Genomic DNA, 14,388 nt, shown 5'->3' with positions numbered 1-14,388 from the left:
TTTTGCGGTCCCTTCTCAAGTAGCAATCTCTGAAAGTACCTTTTTAGTTAACTAACCTAATTGTCCATCGATTTCATTTGCAGAAAGCAAACTTTTAAAACGTATCACTTTACCAAACATTAGACATGTTTAGCTTTGACAAATAACCATTTATGTAATAATTCACATTTAGGCTGCACTTCCTGAGCTTTTATCGGTCAGCCACCATTTTTGGTGTTGGGGGTAACTGAGGATTTGGTATTCCCAAAGGCTAAAACACCTGAGGGTGGGGTTATTATTAAATTGCTTGTGTTTCTTAGATACACCCCTATCTTCATCATTTAACTTAAAGTAGATAAGGGTGTCCAAGCTACTTAAGAAATTTGGACTGAACAACAAAGTAGGGCATACACATGTAATGGCTCCAGATCTCAGCTCCAAAATCACATATCTGTGGAATTTGGCTCTATATGTCATAATGAATCGGTCATTCAGAAATACCCAACGCAGTGACAGAATGCAGCAAATGGCGATTTGCTTGCAAAACAATGAGTTTTATTCTCAAACATGTTTCTATGGGTAGTTGTGTCTTATTCTTGTCGATGGTTCTCTGTACAAAATCAAGACTAAATTCCAATATCTAAGAATTATGAGTTGTGTGATAATTATCACTGGTGGTTTTTCCCTGATATCAAACCTTCTGAAATTATTGAGGGAAACAACCCAACAGCTGGTTTATTAAATACCAATTTGCAATTTCTGCTTCATTGGCAAGCTGAAAACTTCAAATAGGACATAATTGCCGGATATGGTGAATAGCTCAGTTTGGGGTAATTCTATTTGTTGTAAATGCTTCAGCCTATTCTGCCTTAATTGTAAGGAGAGCCATGGAAGGGAATAATGCCTAAGAATTCAGAACTCATTCGGAAGTAATTCTCTTTGAGTAGTTGTGTCTAACTCAAGACTTAAGCAGATAATACTTGTGAATCACACTTTCTAATAAAAACACTTTTTTTTTTTTTACCAGCCATCTCTGGCATGCGATTCATATTAGACTTTTTAATATAAAAAGGTATTATGTTTTTCTTGCAACACATATTTGAATATAACTTATAATATTTATGCTATAACCATAACATTAGCAGCAGGGCCTCAATACAGCACCTTGCTTATCAGCAAATGAGACACAGGTTGTTTGGAGATAGAAAAGATAAGATTAGGAAAAGCGCAAAATATGATCTCCTGAGTTCCTGAGCAAGGCAGCTACTGCTCTTACTAACAAGGTACATGCATTTATATATACCAGGGTTGAATATACAGTTTTGGTAAATTCTTGAACTTTCTTGGCAGAATGTTTATCTGAGAGCACTGTTACAATGAGTATAGAAAATGGTAGGCAATACTTTGTGTCTTATTGCCCACTGTTTGGTAATATTCCTCATTGAGGTGCATGCTTTATGACAATGATAATTCTCAGTCAATGTGCATATATAAGCTACTTGAATAAGAAACCTGTATGATTCAGACAGTCTAACAGAAAACTAGTAGTGCATTATATTGTGTCTAGAGCCTATTGCTGTCCCACAAAATAGGGATTATTGTCAAGAAAACCCATCCTGTGACAAAGATATCCAGTGACAAAATAGGTAGGGCATTCTAATGTTCACATCCTATTTCACTTGAACTAGGGGTATCTGGTAATTGTGAGGGGCTAAGCTGTCATTCCATAGGTGAAGAGGGTCACTCGTTTGCAAAATTATGAGACCTAGCAATCAGGTGGAACCAGGAAATGATGGTTTTATTCTGGCTTCACGCTGGAAGTTAAAACAGTGTCCGACTTTCAGAGCTTATAAACTGAACCAGAATGACAAGGCAAAATAAGGGCAAAGGCTATCTGCCAAGAACAAGAAACTGGGAAATGTTGATTTCTAAAAAGTTGCACCTATAGGTATAGCCATCAACACAAAGACAAATCAGATATGTTTCAAATGGCTAGAAAATCAGGGAAATCTGGTTCCATCTACTACATGATTTTGAATTGATCTAGGCTGGAAAATTATCTCAAGGGAAACACACATGGGCGCCTACCAACAGCAGGGATCAAGGAACTCCTTAAGCTCCTTTCTATGTGTAATAGCCACTGTGCACGTTCACACAAATGAGGCTCTTCACACATGGCACTTTAATAAATGTGCAGCATGTTTTCTGTTGCAACACTATAGACCCCAACAATATTAGCACACAGGTTTGTCTGAGAAGGGCATTAGAACCCATAAATGTATCCCTTATTGGAGATTTTGTTATTTAATGTTTGCCCATCCATTGACCTTCCAAATATTTTTACACAACTGCATGGATGTTTTAATATTAAGTCCCTGCCACTAACACCTGAGACCATGTACTTTGCAAAGAATTTAACTGCAACACTGTTACGTTGCCTAACCGGTACACTTAATCATTTTGAGAGGCTTTCAAAGAGATGCAGAGATACAATTTCAGGCTGCAAGCAAGATTTACATTCTGTACCTGATACAAACGGTGATATGTGGATTGCAGGTGTGTCTTTCCTCCTAGGTTTTTGCAGATCTTGGTCAATAGTCTGGGAAACCTGTAAAGCTTTACCATTTCGCTGTTTCTTCTGGATATCACAGCTTTCAATTAAATGTTCTGTAAGATCCCCTATATCAAAAGGGAAAAATGATTATAGACCCAAGGAATCTCCTAAAGCAATGTGCGAAAAACAAATTGCATTAACATTCAAACTGAATTATGGCATGTATTTTCTTTTATATATTTATATGAAAATATATGTTCTTTAAAATAATGACGTAACACATGACACATATGAAATCATCAAGGTATACATTAATAAATAATATTTGTCAAGATCAAAAGAGTTCCATAATATACACATACATAAAAAAAAAGCCTTGTTCAATTGATTAAATGGATTCATTATTATAAGGGTTGGATGATTTATTCTTAAAGCTACCAATTTAAAACCTTCAACCGTGAACTAGGAAAGAGATTGTTACAGAACAACTGTAATCCGCTTATATGTTGCATGAGGACACCACTTGGAAATCAATGCAGTATAACCATACTTCAGTTTTCCAACAATATTTGCCTTAAAACATATACATCATGCACATCTTATGTAGACTGCTATTTAGGATCAATGATCGGTGTGTTCCATATTTTTCATCCATGCTTGCTCTTTGTGAAGAGTTTGAGAATGAAGGGAAGCTTTTCTTAGACCCTTTGCCTGAAAAGCAAAGTGTTCCTATGAAGGCCCCAAGTAAGAAATTGGAATATAATGAAAGGATTTGACAAGAAGAATGTGAACTCACAAAAGGTAAATCTTAATACTATACATTTAATTTAATAACATCATACTATATTAGCTTAGTCAAAAATATAATGGATCATAAATGTAGGTGGGCCAATTATTGTTCCAACTAAGTGATAAATAACCACATTTTAAAGCCTTGCAGAGCTGCAAGTAGCTTGGCTTGCTTTGTAGAATTAGAGGGAGGGGCTTTCAAGACTTGCCACTCTTGTTTAAGTAATCCTTAACTTTTTTTCTCACTTTTCTAAAACCAGGGACCTGGAATTTGGGCTCAAAATAGAACTAAGATTATGTAGTGGCCAATGAACTTAAAGAGTACAACATTTTTTATCTTTAGGTGTAGACCTCGCTGGAGTGGGCAAGACACAAAGGTAACTTCTGTGCTGCACCAAACACTAGTACAGAGAGTTGATTCTTTTTGGTGTATAAACAGATTTGAGAAGTTTTAATTGCACACAAGTTATTTGAAATCTGTATTTGACTTTCTCTGATCATCTAAGATACATGCAATTCTGAAGGAAAATGTAACTCAGGAGTTTAATTTGAGACACTTGCGCAATTCACAAAAATAAATGCCAAAATGTACCCCCTACCTCAAAGTAGAATGTGTATCTCCTATTCACACATTTTAAAGACATACTACTAGGAATTCCCAGTGACTTTGTTCAAGGGTTCACATTCCTCCATTTGATGTTTGCATAGAAAACTCTTTTCTTATACCCTTAGCAAATCATGGGGATGATTTATTCCAGTTCCTTGCTGGAAGGCAAGCTACTCCAAGCATTGGTCAGGGTAAAATTTAAACTGTTTCCAGGTTGTAAAAGGAGTCAGAGAGGGGCTGGAGAATACCCAATTTACATGTTTGTGGGCATTCATAAACCTCAAAGACAAACCCCGTGAGTGGGATTTACTATATAAATTTCTACACAGTTGTGTCAGAAAAGTCTCCATGAGTAAATTCATATATGCCTGCCAAAAGTATTTTTATAAATTACTGGTAAGTGTTTAAAGAGAAATTGGGTATAAACCTATATTTATGAGCAAATGTACATTTGTGAATAGGGACAATTTTATTGATGAGAGTATGTAATTTTTATTTTAGGTTTCAGTAAGGCATGCACAGGTATCTGATTACTTAGTACATCAATCCACTGATACTGCATTAGAGCCTTCTTAAAATAGATGAATTACTGATTTATTGGGATTAAGCCAAAGGAAGTACAGCAGCATTCATCATCTCACCATCTGACATTGGACAAGGGGGGATATATTAACACCCACAATCTCTAATTTCATATGCTGTAAACATGAGGGAGTTTTTCCAGTGGTTAGAAGTGATAACTATAAACAATAGTGAAGTTGTTAATCTCAATTTACAGAACAACAATTACCTATGCGTATAGGTACCTAATACTATAGTGTTGACAGACCATATTTACATTTAACTGTCCTCTTGTTTCATCAATGAGGATCTCTCTTTTTTTCTAGAACTTTCAGAAGAAAGTGCATCTTTACTCTACACAGAACAAGCCAATTTAACCAGGCCCCAAAAAGTCTACCAAATATATATATTTTTTTAATCCAGAATACAGAACCTTATAAAATTCATCGTATATATCAAAATACTTAGGAAAATATTTTTCTTCTTTCTCAGAACACATCCACTCACATTCAGGCACACTCATAAGCTATATACATTGACAGTCTTATAGATTTGTATTGGTACTAAAAGCATAATAATGAGACCATTCAAGGCTGATGTTGCGTTTCAATGTGATTATGTCCTTCACAACCACCGTCTTGGGTATAGTCACAAATGTCTTAAGTTTAAGTGCAGCTAAGTTGCTATTACAGACTGGTGCTGTGTAGGGTATCTCCACCAGTATCCCATACACCTCCATAATATTCACCTCACCGGGCAAGTAAACCAATCAAAGTGTTTCAGTTCATCCCTGTCTTGAGATGCTCTATGTATCTCACCAACTACTTTAATTCTGCGCTTCATGGTAGGGGTGGTCCATCTAACAATGTCACTAAACTGGAATATCCTTTTGTGTTCCCTTCATGCACCTTTCAATTACCATGATCTGTTATGTCTCTCTACTCTTATGTTTAAGAGAGGTTGTTAACCTCTGTGGCGCAACCTATTTGACTGGCATAGGAGGAGAGTTGACAATGCAACAAACTGATTGTTATGTGCAACCATTTACCTAAGCTGGTATATGGTTGGAACTCAGACCCCTAAATTCAGACACATTTGAGTATAAGTAAAAATTTTTATAAGAATATATTTCTTTATCTTATACATAACATAATTTAATGGTATGCAACAATACAATAGTGGCACAGGAAATTGGAAGTCCTTGCCATGTATACACAAATGTTTGAAGCAAGTAGTGTGATTAATGGAGCTTTCCTGAAGAAAAATTTCATTAATCCTCATGTTCGGAACTTGGAAAGCCACGATCCACAGATGGTTTTATATTTAGTTGCACACACCTCAATTTGTAGATCAGTGTCTCCATTCTTCTAATGTAATCCATGCCAAAACCACATTTCCAAAACCATGCTCTCTCTCTTTTGGCTATGAGGAGCAGATTGCAAGAAAGGGATATTTCTCCTGTTCCTCCATTAATCCCAGCAAAGCAATATTTGGGTCCAAAGCAGAGGACAGCAGCTAATTCATGGTGTATCTTTTGTCAAATCTTTTATAGTGCAGCAATCCAAAATAATATAGTAAAAAGTCCAGCCAGGGTCACTACATTCTTTACATGCTGAGTTCTTGGCCTTACCCATCATCCACAATCTGTCTGGGCTGTAGAAAATCATGTGGAAATAGTGGCATTTAATGTATCTAAGATTGGAGTGAATAATGAGTACTTGGGCTGCCATCTTATCCGGCTGGCATTTGTCATCCTCTATTTTGTCCACATCTAGTTCTCACGTGGCACTCACATCAGACAGGGTGTCAGGAGCATGATGCAAGGAGAACCTATGCATTCTAGATGTTCTCTTATGGCATAGAAGCTCCATTATTTATTTGGATTTCAATGGGTTGAATTAAGAGCCCACCATCAGGACCTTTCAATATTTATTTAGTATGTGCCAGAGTTTGAGGTATCTATAGAATGGGGACCTATGCAGTCGAAATTGTGAGCTAGGACATTAAAAACCTTGATGTGATTGTGTTCCAGTATGTCAGCTAGTCGACAAATACTAATGAAATCACATTGGCTGGAGCCAGGCAGTTCTACCACTTGTTTGAGCCAGGTACCGAACCACCAGGGGTGTTGGGCAGGGAATTTGGCTAACAGTGTGATATGGGACAAAGCCGTGCGCCTACACAGGAGCTGGAGTCTTGTGATCTGTGGCAGTGAGTACGAGCCTGGCCCCCATATAGCAGGTCTAATGTCCCTAACTTCTTACGGACATCCAGCTCTAGTCTACTCTAGTCAACCCTTTTTCTGAACATCTAGTCTCAAATTTGTACCATTTGCACCACCCAATAACAAAGCTTAAGGTCAGGGACCATGAGTGTGCCTTTGTACAATTAACATATGGAACCCTAGTAAGTTTCCCAGCTCAAAGGAAGGTATAAACCACATATTGCAAATCTTGGAAAAAATGGGATGGGAGGTTGTATGGGTAGTTCTACAGGGTCTTAAGAAAATGTGGGAAATGTGCCACCCTACCTAACAAATTGAGAGGCAACAATGTCCATGCCTCATGGCCATCGTATGTATACCTTAGAATAGGATTACTGCTGAGGTCCCAGCCCCTCTGTTGGCCCAAGCCAAAATGTGTAAAATATGTATGTATTCTTATGTTCTGGAAGGGAATGGCAGTTATGCATAAGTGGGCATCTAAGGGGATTTGTGGTGATGCACCCATCAGATGTACATAGGTGGACTTGCCCTAGTTAATGAAAGGTCTAGAGCATCCCCATGTTTACACAGCATCTGCTTCCGGCACAACAAAGAGGCATGTGTGAGCTGGAGGAAGAGAAGCATGTCCACTTCAAAATCTCTTAATTGACTTCCAATAGGGAAACGTGCCATCTGCAAGCTCCTCTACTTGGGACCCAAATCCCTATCGGCAAGAGCCCTGTGTATCTTCAAAACAAACTTCACCCCTATCTCCCCCTAGAAATAGCCAAGCTCTTGCTCTGCTCCTGCTGTATTTGTGTAGCCAAATATGGTGGTTGATCTTTCTCCCATCTAGGCCCACATGAGTGGAACAAATTACCCCTACACATCGTGCTTGTCCCAGTTTTGCCCATTTCAAAAAGCTTCTTAAATCCAGGCTCTTATAAAATTTCTCTGATTCTTCTTCCCTCCTTCTACCTGGATTGCACTCCAGTGCTGAGATACCCATTTGGTGGTGATTTGCTGTACTATACTAAGTGTATATAACATAACATAAAATTGTGTACAGCAACACCTTGTCTTCTTGACCGGCAGGCCACTTAAAGCAGGTCATTGCGCATCTCTCAGACTCCATTATGCTAAAGGCTTTATGATCAAGGTGAAGAGGAGCGGAGAGAGAGGAAAGACGTGGCGGGTGCCTTGTTCAATGGTGAAGAAGGAGGCAAGAACTCTGTTAATTCTCAGAATGTTTATTCTCTAGAACATGTGCAGCACAAAAAGACAGTGTTTGTTATTAAACTTTTATAAGTCAATTGGGAACAGGACTTCTGGGCCTTGGAGCTCGTCAATCCTCGATAATGTGACCTGAAGTTGGAGCAGACAGCATCTTCTGTTCGTTTTGGGCAATAAGCCACTTAGATCCTTGTGGATCAGTGCCCCAACTACTTCAGCAGGTTTAGTGGACTATCCTTTAGTTAGAAGCTTAACCTTCACATTGAGTAGAGAAGTAGGTCATAGGAGAACTCTTCTCTGGGGTTAATTAGTTGTGAGGGAGGAGCCTCCTCATAAACAGGTAGTTGTCCTTTTGAATGCCTATTCTGTTTTTGACTTATTGAAGTAATTAGATGGGTTAAAGAATGTAAAATGGTTAATACCACATCATTAAGTGGCACGTCACAAAACAAGGCAATAGTCATTCCACTATTATAAAACCACATACTGGACTCTATTATACCTGCTAATCACAGACCTATCTAGCAACATATCTATATTTTAAAACTCCTTAAGAAAATAATATTCGATTTTACGAATTCACTGAATGATGTGATAAGTTTCCATCAATAATAGGTTGAAGTTTGTTCAAGAGTTGGAGACATATCTGTAATTTTGTCATTCCTGATTTGAGAAAGCAGGCTGACGCCAGCAGTTTTGTGGCTGTGGCTTTGCTCCTACAGGACCTCTTGTAAGCTTTTGTTACAATTGACCATTGTCGGAATTTGCCCTTTGAAGGGTCATCCCCAATCTTTTTGCCTCCTTCCTCTTATTTTTTCTGACCTGTTTTTGTTGGCTTTAGAACTCTGAGCACTTTACCACTGCTAACCAGTGCTAAAGTGCATATGCTCTCTGTGTAAATTTTATTGCTGGTTGGTTTCTCCATCATTGGCATATTTGATGTACTAGTAAGTACCTTGTAAAGTGCATTAGGGGTGCCCAGGGCCTATAGACCAAATGCTACTAGTGGGCCTGCATCACTGGTTGTGCCACCCATATTAGTAGCTCTGTAAACATTGCTCAGGCCTGCCACTGCAGTGTATGTGTGTGCAGTTTTAAACTGTAAATTAGACTTGGCAAGTGTACCCACTTGCCAGGCCTAAACCTTCCCTTTTCTTACATGTAAGACACCCCTAAGGTAGGCGGCCCTAGGTAGGGCAGGGTGCAGTGTATGGTTAAGGGAGGACATATAGTAATCTGTTTTATATGTCCTGACAGTGAAATACTGCTAAATTTGTTTTTCACTGTTGCAAGGCCTGTCCCTCTCGTAGGTTAACATGGGGCTACCTTTAAATATGATTAAAGTATAAATTCCCTTTGGGAGCAGATAGGCATGTGGACTCTGGGGACTCTGAGCTCACAATTTAAAAATGCATCTTTTAGTAAAGTTGATTTTGAGATTGTGTGTTTATGTGAAAGTGAGCATTTTCTTGCTTAAACGATCTCTGTGACTCTGCCTGTTTGTGGATTCCCTGTCTGGGTCAGTTTGACAATTGGGCTGGTTGCACCTCTCACTAGACAGTGACACAAAGGGAACTGGGGTGTAGTCTACATTTCCTGATGAGCCATCTGTGCTAGGAGGGAGGGGAGGAGTGGTCACTCACACCTGAAAGGGCTGTGCCTGCCCTCACACAATGACGTCTCCAACCCCCTGGTGTGTGTCTGGGGCCTGGACTGGGCAAGGCACGATTTCACAAACAAGAGAGACTTTCCTATGACATAAGCCTACTTCAAAGGGCAAAATGGGTATAAGAAGGGCACCCAAAACCACAGACTTGAGAACACTTCTGGAAAAGAAAAGGAACCTCTGCCTGGAGAAGAGCTGAAGAGCTGAGGAAGAAGATCTGTCCTACCTGTGACTGTGCTTTGTGGAGCTATCCTGCAGTTGCTGCTTTTGCCTGTGCTACAGGACAAAGACTGGACTTTGTGTGCCCTCCTTTTTGTGAGGAACTCTCCAAGGGCTTGATTTAAAGCTTGCCTCCTGTTGTTTGAAGTCTCAGGGACAGCAAAGACATCTCTCTGCCAGCACCTGGAGCCTCTGCTGAGACTCCTACTCTGCCAAGTGGTGCCCATCCTGTTCCTGGGACCCTGAAAGGAGAAGATGGCAGCCCAAGAGAGAGAAATCCACGCACCGACCACTGTGCGGGGAAAAGATCGACGCAATTCTGATCCGCGTTGAAAAAATCGACGTACCGCCAGCTTCACAGCAGAAAATCAACACTCATCTGCAGCACGACTGAAAGATCAACGCAAGCGGCTGGAGAAACGACTTGCAGTATCGCTGACGGAGGCTGGTGAGATCTCAACCCGCGCTGCGTGGTTTTTGGATCATCCTGCGGCAGGTTTTCCGATGCAAACATCGCTGGGCATGTAAAAATGATGCAAGGCCTGCCCGGACCCGAGAGTGCGGTTCGAATCGATGAATCGCTCTCCTGCGGAGAGAAGAAACGATGCATGCCAACTCGACTGAAGGAGAAAGGATGCACGCTCTTGCTCGTGAGTGATATCAACGCATCGCAATCCCTTTTTGACGCATACTCACCCATGCAGTGTTATTTTTGACGTGCCCAGGTACATTTTCACGCTAACAGCATTAGCGTTGTGTTTAAAATTACATGAAGACTCTTTTTGATTTTTAATGGATATCTTGACTTGTGTATTGTGGATTTTTGTCGGTTTTGGTCTTGTTTTGTTTAGATACATATTTTCTATTTTTCTAAACCTATGTTGTGTCATTTTGTATTGTTTTCATTGAATTACTGTGTGTGTTGGTACAAATACTTTACCCCTAGCACTCTGAAGTTAAGCCTCCCTGCTCGTGCCACGCTACCAAGTGGGTGAGAGGGGGTTAGCTGAGGGTGATTCTCCTTTACACTGATTAGAGTGAGGGTCCTTGCTTGGACAGGGGGTAACCTGACTGCCAAACAAAGACCCCATTTCTAACACCCATCAATTGCTTTTCTCAAGGCCCTTTATGGTGAAGTGCATGACTTAACCTAATTTTTGTCTGAGCACCTTTAGCAGGACATTCACGCTCCTTAAATCATCTTTTCTTGTGTTAGCATCTGGGGCCCACAAGGGTTCTCCTTTGTCTCCCAGTCTTGCTAACATCAATGTTGCACTGTTTGCATATTAGGTTGTCATTTGTGTATATTCTGAAGACACCTAGGTTCTCCTGAATTTGTGAGACCTAGGTTCTATAATGAACAGCTTTCAAATGTACTCCCTAGCTAAAATGAATAGATTTGTTGAAACCGATTCAAGTTTGAAGGAAATTAAACAGAAATATGGGTTTGTTTCAGCAACACAACCCCTGGCTATCAATGCCTGGCTTGCTCTGTTAGCCCTCTCCTGCTCAGTGACAGTTTTTATGAATCTCGGCATCAGAATAGTAGCTGTTTTATGGTCCCTCAAGTGAAGCCTACCTGGTAGACTTGGATTTCTGTCTCTAAGTCAGGATCAAACATCCTGCACAGGCGTCATACGACTGAGCAACTTTACATTATCCTTATATGCCTCTGCAAACTAGTTAACATTTTCAAAGAATTTTCAATATCTTCCAAATGTATAACAGGTCTCAAGGAACTAATATTACACCTACATTTTGAACAAATATTACAGTCTGTGGCCCTACAGCTCAGGCAAGTTGCATAACAAATGCAGCCCTAAATTGAAGCAAAACTTTATTCAGATAGAGAAGCATCACTAAGAAGGTTGAAGGATCAACTCAGTGGGTGTCTCCAACTAGTGTGGTTTGAAAGCCAAAACAACAAGATGAAGTCTGCCTTTGTGTGAATATGTGACTCCCAAACACTGACTTTGATCAGCCTACTGTTGGTGATTTAGTTGCTGAAGTCATGGGGGCATGCTGCTTATCCAATACGGACTTCAGTTCAGAGTATCAGCAGCTCCTCCTTCAGAGTTGAAATATATAATCTCCTTGACTCATGTGGAACTTCAAAGAACAATATAGTTGGAGAAGTCATCTCAAGGCTGTGTGGAACTTAAGTGACAACATCTTAGTGCAATAGAGAATGGCAAGACACATGGTTAGCAGGGTTAGAGAAGCTACTTACCATTATGTCTGGTCTGAGTACACGGAAGCAGCCCTGACTGGATTCAGTCTGTGTGCTAGAGCACCAGCAGTGAGCTACATTTCCCAGTAATCCACAAAACCTTATGGGGCCAGATGTATTATTCTTTAACACATTGCAACACAGCAAGTCACCTCCCTGTGCAGCTCTGTGTGAAGGGGTAGGAATGTGCTGTATTAACCAATATACAGCACATTCCTGTCAGTTCCTAGCACTGCCACACTTTTGGCTGCCTAGTGCCAACACAGGATTCCTTGTGTCATGGTGGAAGTGTGCCTGCATTGTAGACAGGGTTGTTTTTTGCAGGAAGGGACACCTTCCAGCACAAAAACAATCCTGAGAGGCATTTTCCACTTTCTATGTTTGCTGCAGCATGCACCACAGAGGAGGAAAGAGGGAAAAAAGGAGAAAAAAAATGTTTCTCCGTGTTATAGCCTCCTGCTTCCTAATGGATTTTATTCTGGACATTTTAGATTACAGAGAAGTGGTGTGTGTTTCATGTGTATTTATTATGAACTCTAAAGAATGTTTAACGCAGGGCTGTTCCACCATGCCTTACTGTGAAGTTTCTTAAGAGGATACTCCAAATGTCTATATGAGATGTCATCAGTGATGTCATAAGTGAAATCATAGAACATGTCATGAGTGATGTAATATGGGAGGTCATAAGCAGTGCATGGCGGGAGTGCAAGTTATAGTTAGCTCTGCTATCTAGAACTGGTGAATTTCTGTGTTTTTTTAGTTCAAAAAGTTAATGTTGTCACTGACATATTCACCTAACTATAATGTCACATTAACCTTTGGTTTTGTCAATGAATTTCTAAGTTTTTTTATAAACAAAACCAGACCGTTTTCTATCACACCTAACTATAACATTACTTTAACCTTTGTTCTTTTCCAGTGGATTTTTTAAATGTAAAGGAATACTTCAATACCATACATAAAGCCAACGCTCCACCTCCAAGCCCTCATAGGCAGCCCCACGCAACACACAGTGCACATCAGGGAGTTGGCTACAAGACCTAGCCTGCAGCCAGGCCCTGCGGCCATCTCGCCCAGAGGAAGCGAAGCCCCCGCAGGCAGCCAACCCCACGTTACACAAGGCTTTTTGTAACACGCAGTGTGGGGTTGGCTGCAGGGCCTTCCTTGTAGTCAGGCCCTGTGTCCAGTTCCACATAGGATGCCATTTGGAAGCAGCTAACCCCATGAGGTCATGCATGGCACGGCATGCGGGTAGCCGCAGGGCCTCTCTTGCAGCCAGGTCCTGCTTCCAACTTCCCGCAGGCAGCCAACCCCATATTGAGTACAGCTGTTGGCTCTGAGCAGTGGAGGGTTGGCCATAAGACTTGACCTGCTGCCAAGCCCTGTGGCCAAACCCCGAGCAGGCTGCCAACCCCTCACCGCCTGCCAGAGTTTGCCGTGTGAAGCATAGTGTTGGCTTTCAGGTCCAAATGACCCCATCCCCTGGGGCTGAAATATAAATATCTATATATATATTAAGAGGAGGGGAGAGTGCAGCGCCCTCCCTGATCCTATATTGGCCTCAGGTAACCCATTCTCCATGGCCAGTTCCAATAAAAAGGAAGTCTTCTCGACAGCCCTAAAAGGCCCCAGGGACCCTATCCCCGGGACCAAAAACAAGCCACAGAAGACACTCATTTATCTTGCAGACATCCACTTCACCTTAGAAGGGACCAGGCAGTTTGTGGACTCCTTTGTCGCTGTTTTCTCTTTTACCCTGTTCCACTTTCACAGCTTTTACCTGTGACCCTCATAATTTAAGTGTTCATTGCGAGTCAGACTGAAATAGAGAGTACATCGCAACCATTGGTTCCTCAGTACAAGGTTAATGTAACCTGGCAGCCAAACATTGAGGAATCCCACTCTTGCTTGGCAATCATGCAGAAGAGTTGCAAGACTGTAGCCTTACCCTTGTCAAAAGGGAGTCTGAGGTCCTCGTGTCCAGCCTAGATTTTGCTACACATTCTCTGCAGGATGCATGCCACCTGACAGCCCTCCCAAGTACAAGACTTTGAGTCTGCTACACTGCCATCACTGGTATCCAAAGTTAGAAGTTTACTGGATATGCTCACTTACTGTGGCAAGATCATACCAAACTTCACATTTCTACTACTGGGAGCCCTCCTGAAACTCCATGTCTGCCTAGGAGTGGACCAGTGTACATCCGCGTGTATTTTAAGTCACTAGAGATATCAAACTCTAGTATTCTGACACAACCAAAGAAAATTAACTGTTAGTTGATGCCTGTTCCACCAATTGAGAGGTTCATGCAGACTTTAAACAGGATACTCTGCATCACTTATTCTAT

General features: G+C 40.8%; 1 protein-coding gene across 2 annotated transcripts in view; it reads right to left on the bottom strand.

Moving 5' to 3' along the window:
- PPP1R17 (protein phosphatase 1 regulatory subunit 17) overlaps positions 1 to 14,388 on the bottom strand; it is a 138,363-nt gene that overhangs the window by 58,867 nt on the left and 65,108 nt on the right. For both annotated transcript variants that reach the window (XM_069206416.1, XM_069206408.1), the window contains exon 3: positions 2,506 to 2,658. In XM_069206416.1, the coding sequence (XP_069062517.1) occupies positions 2,506 to 2,658 (153 nt within the window). The remainder of the gene's footprint in view (positions 1 to 2,505; positions 2,659 to 14,388) is intronic.

The sequence above is a fragment of the Pleurodeles waltl genome, chromosome 2_1 (genome assembly GCF_031143425.1).
Source record: "Pleurodeles waltl isolate 20211129_DDA chromosome 2_1, aPleWal1.hap1.20221129, whole genome shotgun sequence".
NCBI classification, from domain to species: domain Eukaryota; kingdom Metazoa; phylum Chordata; class Amphibia; order Caudata; family Salamandridae; genus Pleurodeles; species Pleurodeles waltl.
The sequence above is the reverse complement of the archived record's forward strand: the minus strand, read 5'-3'. Positions and strand labels throughout refer to the sequence as shown.